This window comes from Schistocerca piceifrons, chromosome 2 (genome assembly GCF_021461385.2).
Source record: "Schistocerca piceifrons isolate TAMUIC-IGC-003096 chromosome 2, iqSchPice1.1, whole genome shotgun sequence".
NCBI classification, from domain to species: domain Eukaryota; kingdom Metazoa; phylum Arthropoda; class Insecta; order Orthoptera; family Acrididae; genus Schistocerca; species Schistocerca piceifrons.
This window is the reverse complement of record NC_060139.1, coordinates 1,107,851,633-1,107,860,708: the sequence shown is the minus strand read 5'-3', so window position 1 is coordinate 1,107,860,708 and position 9,076 is coordinate 1,107,851,633. Positions and strand designations below refer to the sequence as shown.

Genomic DNA, 9,076 nt, shown 5'->3' with positions numbered 1-9,076 from the left:
CTGTCCAAAGAATGTCAGGTATTTAGTGACTTGTTACTATAAGATGATTCAATCACTCTCTGATTCTGTCGCCAAGTTACACACAAAACATCACTGTATCTTGAATAACACAACACTTGGCGCCCGAACAGGGACATGATCAAAAATCATTTTGTGAATGTGTTTAAAAAATTTCAGTGCTTTTTCTAATTACTGTTTCATTTTTTCATGTGGATATGTGGTAGCCCACAACAAATTTTATGCTATCTTCCTATATTGACAGATCCGTCCTCCTTCCTCAGAACATTTGCATCCTATTACATTTGGTTTGTGCATATAATTAGCACGTATTCTTCAACCAATGGATGTTTGTTGAGTAGTTAATTGTTTTTTTAAGACCTATGTTTTAAAATGTGGATTTAAAACATTACTGATTCCACCTTACTACTTGGAACAAAGATAGTGTACACTAAGTTCTCAGATTGGCAACTGATGTATATCACTGATAGAAATAGTTCTTTTTACCATTTTACCAGCCTGAGTTTGAAATAATAAGTCATTTGACTTTCATGGGTTGGATCACAAATACAAAAACATTAATTTTAATTTTTGTAGAACAATATTTCCACTCCCACAAGCAATACCAGCATGGTATTATTACAGTTTTCTTCTACATTTACATGTATCAAATTAAGTGAAAATGAAAGAAATACCTCAAGGCAGTTTCCCTTTAATATTACTACTACTCATTTACGTTTTGTGCACTGCCTAATAGATATTAAACAAAATATTGTGCACAACAGGAAAGAAAACTAGCTCATTTTCTAAAATTATATCACCTAATTACTCATTAAGTACAAGCCAAAGTTAAAAAAACCTATTATTACAATACAGTGTGTCAGTTGCCAGAGATCATTGTATCATTGGAAAGCCACAGTTTTTCTCTGCATATGTTACGCCTGCACAGTGTATACACTGTCGCCACAGAAAAGAAAGCACCCAGAACCAAGAAGTAGCCTCCATAAACAAGGAACTGAAACAGAATAATCTCAAATCAATATCCTGCAATAGTCCTAATACTCATATTACACAACAACTTTGTAATATTATAGCGATAACAATCAGAATAACAAGAGAGAAATAAGTGCTTTTACTTATGTTTTTTGATTGTACACATTTTTGACAATAATTCACATTCGGTCAAAAGAGATCACCATTATGTTGTTTTTAACAGCTGCCCATTTGCCTTCACACATGATGTCAATAGTACAAAATGTGGCATTAACATGGACATAACAGAAAAAAAGAAATATTGTGTTTCACTTAATTTCTACTGCCTCAATGAAAAACTTATAATATAATAAGAATGAGCATAGAGACTGTAGAATGTAGTGTGATTAAATTAGGAGAATCTTGTTACAAAAGACTAAGTTTAAAAATAATGCAGTTACTCTCTGTATGTAAGAAAGGTTTTGTGAAAAATATAGTACTACATTAAAAAAATAAAAACATTGAAAATGTGATAAGGGAACTAAAATCAGTATACTGAACATGAGGGATCCCACTTTTGTTTCTACCAATTGTACAATGTATACTAAATATCAACTGCGCAACCAATTCCAAAAATGTTAACAATATTTAATATAGACCACAGAGTATTATGATGTGGTGTTTTTCAGGACTGAATATAATAAGAATACTGATTCTTATAATTGAAGATAGATCTACATAAGCTGATTAAAGAAAGAAAATATACACAAACCTCAAAGAAGACTGCAAAAGTAAAATTAAAAGAGATGAGTGTGAAGTGAATGATAACAACATTTTAAAACCCAAAAATAGTTGTAAAGCAGCTTGGAATCTCATAAAAAGTGAAACAAACCAATGCATATTCATCCGCTCATTGTGTTACCATATATGCTACCCAGAAGGAAAACGTTCCAGGGATGTGGAAAGAATCAAGATATATATTAACATGACACAAAGGCATCATACAAATTTAATCTGTACTATGTTCATTATTAACTATCATTCCACCACTTAATGCTATTTAAGCTTAAGAGATCCAAGCTGTTACTTTGAAAAACACAGCTAATCCCTCACTTACCTGTTGCCCCACAGATTTGTTAAAGAAAACACAAATGCCGGACTTTTATATTCATTACAAAATCATTTAGTACCAAATCTAAATTGTGTGTCGATGAATGTATAAATTCAGCATTTGGGCCCTGAGCTATAATCCTTGATGGCAGACGTGAGTATTTGCCATTCATAGAAGCAAAAATTTCCAGGGATGGCTCTGGTACAGGTTTGCAAGTTCGCACTACCCACCAATAATTTTGTTCAACTGTGTTTGCTTTTGAACTTCATAAACAAATGGGGACGTAAGTAGTGGGGCAATGTTCATATGAGGGCATGCTGTGTTGTTGATAAATTTATTCAAGATGGCGACGATGACGTCATCCAAGATGGCGGCTTTCAGCCGGAAAATAGGTCAATTGGGGTATGTCCACTAGCCTAACCTCAGGAAAAAATGGCAGGAAGTTTGAATTTTGGCGGGAAAATACACCAATTGTGCTATGTCCACTAACATAAGCCTCCAGAAGAAAAAATGGCGGGAAGTTTGAATTCCAACAGGATAATGCATGCAAAACCGTACTTATCTTTATTATTATTGACTATTATTATTCATTATTATTCACTACTATTGATTAACATTCATTATCATTAATTATTATTTATTATTTTATTATTATTTATTATCATTTATTATTATTTATTATTATTGACCTGCCTCCAGTAGAAAATTCCCTCCAAATTCAAATTCCAACACAATAATGGCTGCAAAACCGTACTTTTGTTTATTATTCATTATCATTTAGTAACATTCATTATCATTGTCATTTATTATCATTCATTATCATTTATTATCATTCATTATCATTTATTATTATAGGCCTACCTCCACTAAAAAACTGCGACAAATTCCAACACGATAATGTCTCGAAAACTGTAATTCTATTTATTATTATCATTTATTATTTATTCAAGATGTCCGATTTTCTCGGTGAGAAAGCCATTTTCCTTACATCCATAACAAAAATCTATCACAAGTTCAAATCCCAACACCATAATCGATCACATGTACTAACTTTCTCCATCACTTATCTTTTTTCACTGGTAGCCTATCAGAATCGCGCCAAATAATAAACTGCACTTATAGTAACGTAAGTCACATCCCTGAAGACTTTATTTCAAGCAGTACGGTCATCACTTGTTCTCCAACACAAGCAGCACACATCTTTGATATCACTACGTCTGCACTCCAACTGAATTAGTTCAAATCCTCGCCAGCCCCTGGCCAGCGCGCGGAGACACTGCTGATGCCTGTCACGTGAGGCGGCCGGCCGCGGTCCCTTGTCCGCTCACCACATGTATTCGTCGCCTCCGCACGTTTCCTGCCCAAACTGTTTGCGTCGGAGCTGAATCACAAAACGGTCGGCCGATCCCTGCCACACTTTTGGCGCCAAAGTTGTTTTCCTGGGCACGTTCAAACCTATCGATGCCGACCACTCACCATCCACCACGTGTCCTTGTGCAAGCGGCCGGCCGGTGTGGCCGTGCGGTTAAAGGCGCTTCAGTCTGGAACCGCGTGATCGTTACGGTCGCAGGTTCGAATCCTGCCTCGGGCATGGATGTGTGTGATGTCCTTAGGTTAGTTAGGTTTACGTAGTTCTAAGTTCTAGGGGACTGATGACCACAGATGTTAAGTCCCATAGTGCTCAGAGCCAGCCTTGTGCAAGCGAGAACGCAGTGCTACACTTCTGGTGGCAAAGTCTGCTCGATAGTGGAATCCGCCATGACTGCATAACAGCACGTTTGGTCGGCACTAGAACGCTCGCTAATTGACTCTCTCTCGCATGAACATTATAACTGTACAATCGCTGCGCCACCGCCCCACTTACGTCCCACACGACGGACATAGTCTTCTGTAAATATGCTAATCTAACCTATCAATTACCTAAGTACTTAATTCCATTTCAGTTTTAATCATATTAAATAATTCAATTTACAATTTCATATATGTATGCAAAGGTGTTCAACTACCTAATTTCAACTACTTTTTGAAGACCAGACAGGCACCTCTTCCTAGGAACCAGCGCCGAGTTTGAATTCTGGCAGTAAAGGAAGGTCACTTCTGCAGTCTCTACCAACCTAACAAAATTGTTGGAAAGAAAGGGCACTTGTACTAACCTTAGCCACCCGACCGCCACTTCCTCCTAGGAACCAGTGCCAAGTTTGAAATCCGCCATTAAACAAAGCTCACTGGCGCTTCCGCCACCAGCCTAAGAAAATTGTTGCAAACCAAGCTCATCACCGCTAAACTAAGCCACCAGCACTCAGCCTCTTCCTACACGTTTTGGGTAAAAGGACTCACCCTGCAATAGGCCCGTGGATGGAGGAACCGATGTACTTTATTTAGGAATGGAGTATGTCTATCACACCGACATGTTCCACTCCATACAGACCTGCAAAACACTCCTACATAACTCATTTACAATGCTCTAGACACACACTTGCTAACTGTAAACAGTTAAAAAAAAACGCATACCACAGCCTACAGACATGCGTACCGCTCGTAAATAATGCAAAATATTTACGTCCAAACAGCCAAACAACTGCTAATTTTCGGAAATAATTTCAGTGCATAGGCTAGTGGAAGGAGGAACGAGTGTCCTTTATTTATTTGGGACGTTATCTTGCCGGCCGAAGTGGCCGTGCGGTTAAAGGCGCTGCAGTCTGGAACCGCAAGACCGCTACGGTCGCAGGTTCGAATCCTGCCTCGGGCATGGATGTTTCTGATGTCCTTAGGTTAGTTAGGTTTAACTAGTTCTAAGTTCTAGGGGACTAATGACCTCAGCAGTTGAGTCCCATAGTGCTCAGAGCCATTTTTTTGACGTTATCTTCTTGAAACTTTTGCTTCTCGTAGGTTTCGATATGTAAGGCTGACCTAAGGCATGTTCTGAACTCCACTAGTGCACTACACTTGGCAACACAACCACACCCATCAAGATATTGATTCCAATCCAGACCTGTCACTCCTCTACAGATAAATTTTTCCAGTTATTTGTCGACTCACTCACAGTCTGACCGGATTGCTGTTATCGCGCAAAAACCACTCGGACTGCGCTGTGATGCTCAGGGAAGTAAGGAAGAACTGCACTGTATTTATTTCACGCCCCTTTATTTAGTCGTGGAGTATATTTGTCACAAAACACCTGTACTGATCCATCTGTGGTCATCTGACACAGGCCACAAACACGTAAACAACTCCTAATTTCACCACACAATAGCAAACAGCTCTTAAATAATGCAGTACACAATATCAGCAGACGAGCTCTGTACTCTTAAACTCTCCAAATAAAGCACAGCACAGTGCACAGACATGCTCGCAAAATAGTGCAACAGACGCGCCCAAACACCACAGCTGCCAAACCGACCAAAAGTCTCTGGTCGGCCTCCCCCCAAACATGACCTCTACCCAGTCGCCTTCGCGCCTGACACCGAAGAAATTGATATCGCCTATGCGCCTTAGATTACGCTCCAAGGCAGGCAGCGCGAGTGCGGTCGGCGGGGGTGGGGGTTCCAGAGCCTCTAGCCAAGCTCAGCTTCCGAGCGCTTTGACAGCCGATCAGAAAGGGCACTCTCCTCTGACACATGTCAAAGCTGCATTGTTGTTCTCATGTATACCGCCGGCGTCTCAGGTCTGGACCTGCCTTCACGTCTATTGTCAGAATAGCCCATAGTTCGTTGCACACACGATTAATACGGCCGGGAAAACATTTACTACTCACCTGCAACCGAGATGGTGACGGAAAACCAATCACTGTGATCTGTGCTGCAGGCACGTGTAATCATTGAGAACACTCTATATATTTTTTCGAACAACTTATTTAACCATACAACATATCTATCCCACTATCACAATACAACCACCCAGGTGTGCCCTGGCCATGTTGCACAGTCCACAGACACACACCCAATCATAATGTCAGTACACACTATACCAAAATGCTACTAAATAATTCTTCATACAGATGTGGATACACGCTCAGTACTCGTAAACTATCCTAATAACGCATAGCAGAGCCTGCAGATCCGCTTCCAGAATAACTCATATATGTCCGAGAAGGGATTCACTACACTTTCAACTACCTAGTTTCAACTACTTTTCAAGGTCATTCAACGGCTCAGTTCCACATCCGAAATACAGGCTCATAGATCGTTGTATATGGGAAATATCTTACGATTTTCGCTAGCTTAGCAAATAAGAGAGGTCTAAATTCTCGTATAAAATATTTATTACCGTTGCATATTCATCTACACACAGAAAACAACGCTTTCTTTATTTTTCTTAGGTGTAGTTTTAATAATGTCCAACTTAATTTTTAACTTATAAATTAAATCCACATCCAAATCATCTATTTCTTTCTCCAACGAATAATTTGACAAATACAGAGAAGGTATATTCTCGAATTCTAATACATATCTAATTTTCTTCCTCTAAAATACTTGTTTTATGGCATTAACTATTAGCTCTGTTCCTTCCCACAGCTTTGCTAGGCGAGAGCATTCGGGGATTTTAATTTTTCCTCGTTATCTCCACCATGACGGTAGAGTTAAAGCGTTCCACGTCTTCCCGTGTGTATGTCGGCAACTCTTCTGCTCCACATTCTTGCGGGGTTTCTGTGTAGAACATTAAGTTTACAGCTTTTGCAAACGAGTGTTCATTAAATGTAGTTATTCGATCAGTTTTAAACTCGGAAAATGGCTGTTCTGTTGCTAGGTGGACAACATCTAATTCGCCACACTTAGACATAATATAACCATTCTTTTTAAGCCGATCCAAATGGGAACAGAGCTTAATAAACACATTTTTCGTCTATCCAAATGGTTCAAATGGCTCTGAGCACTATGGGACTTAACATCTGTGCTCATCGGTCCCCTACAACTTAGAACTACTTAAACCTAACTAACCTAAGGACATCACACACATCCATGTCCGAGGCAGGATTTGAACCTGCGACCGTAGCGGCGCCTAGAACCGCACGGCCACACCGGCCGCCGGCATGGACAGTGTCTTGAAAGGAGGATATAAGATGAACATCAACAAAAGCAAAACGAGGATAATGGAATGTAGTCAAATTAAGTCGGGTGATGCTGAGGGAATTAGATTAGGAAATGAGACACTGAAAGTAGTAAAGGAGTTTTGCTGTTTGGGGAGCAAAATAACTGATGATGGTCGAAGTAGAGAGGTTATAAAGAGTAGACTGGCAACAGGGAGGAAAACATAGGTACAAAGAAGGTAGCTGCGAAGAAACCATGGGTAACAGAAGAAATACTTCAGTTGATTGATGAAAGGAGGAACTACAAACATGTTCCGGGAAAATCAGGAATACAGAAATACAAGTCGCTGAGGAATGAAATAAATAGGAAGTGCAGGGAAGCTAAGACGAAATGGCTGCAGGAAAAATGTGAAGACATCGAAAAAGATATGATTGTCGGAAGGACAGACTCAGCATACAGGAAAGTCAAAACAACCTTTGGTGACATTAAAAGCAAGGGTGTAACATTAAGAGTTCAACGGGAATTCCACTGTTAAATGCAGAGGAGAGAGCAGATAGGTGGAAAGAATAAATTGAAAGCCTCTATGAGGGTGAAGATTTGTCTGATGTGATAGAAGAAGAAACAGGAGTCGATTTAGAAGAGATAGGGAATCCAGTATTAGAATCGGAATTTAAAAGAGCTTTGGAGGACTTACGGTCAAATAAGGCCGAAGGGATAGATAACATTCCATCAGAATTTCTAAAATCATTGGGGGAAGTGGCAACAAAACGACTATTCACGTTGGTGTTTAGAATATATGAGTCTGGCGACATACCATCTGACTTTCGGAAAAGCATCATCCACACAGTTCCGAAGACGGCAAGAGCTGACAAGTGCGAGAACTATCGCACAATCAGCTTAACAGCTCATGCATCGAAGCTGCTTACAAGAATAATATACAGAAGAATGGAAAAGAAAATTGAGAATGCGCTAGGTGACGATCAGTTTGGCTTTAGGAAGAGTAAAGGGACGAGAGAGGCAATTCTGACGTTACGGCTAATAATGGAAGCAAGGCTAAAAAAAATCAAGACACTTTCATAGGATTTGTCGACCTGGAAAAAGCGTTCGACAATATAAAATGGTGCAAGCTGTTCGAGATTCTGAAAAAAGTAGGGGTAAGCTATAGGGAGAGACGGGTCATATACAATATGTACAACAACCAAAAGGGAATAATAAGAGTGGACGATCAAGAACGAAGTGCTCGTATTAAGAAGGGTGTAAGACAAGGCTGTAGCCTTTCGCCCCTACTTTTCAATCTGTACATCGAGGAAGCAATGATGGAAATAAAAGAAAGGTACAGGAGTGGAATTAAAATACAAGGTGAAAGGATATCAATGATACGATTCGCTGATGACATTGCTATCCTGAGTGAAAGTGAAGAAGAATTAAATGATCTGCTGAATGGAATGAATAGTCTAATGAGTACACAGTATGGTTTGAGAGTAAATCGGAGAAAGACGAAGGTAATGAGAAGTAGTAGAAATGAGAACAGCGAGAAACTTAACATCAGGATTGATGGTCACGAAGTCAATGAAGTTAAGGAATTCTGCTACCTAGGCAGTAAAATACTAAAAGGTGTCAGATATATTATATAATGGTAAGACAGAGATTTAGGAACCAGGTTTTAAATTGTAAGACATTTCCAGGGGCAGATGTGGACTCTGACCACAATCTATTGGTTATGACCTGTAGATTAAAACTGAAGAAACTGCAAAAAGGTGGGAATTTAAGGAGATGGGACCTGGATAAACTGAAAGAACCAGAGGTTGTACAGAGTTTCAGGGAGAGCATAAGGGAACAATTGACAGGAATGGGGGAAAGAAATACAGTAGAAGAAGAATGGGTAGCTTTGAGGGATGAAGTAGTGAAGGCAGCAGAGGATCAAGTAGGTAAAAAGACGAGGGCTAGTAGAAGTCCTTGGGTAACAGAA

The 9,076-nt window shown here is 39.6% G+C and overlaps 1 protein-coding gene across 5 annotated transcripts in view; it reads right to left on the bottom strand.

The window, feature by feature from the left end:
* Positions 1-579: 579 nt before the first annotated feature.
* The window catches only part of LOC124776255 (thiamine transporter 1-like), a 562,692-nt gene continuing 554,195 nt past the window's right edge, over positions 580-9,076 (bottom strand). For all 5 annotated transcript variants that reach the window (XM_047251128.1, XM_047251132.1, XM_047251130.1 and 2 more), the window contains one exon: positions 580-1,012. In XM_047251128.1, coding sequence (XP_047107084.1) covers positions 878-1,012 — 135 coding nt within the window. In that variant the 3' untranslated portion in view covers positions 580-877. The remainder of the gene's footprint in view (positions 1,013-9,076) is intronic.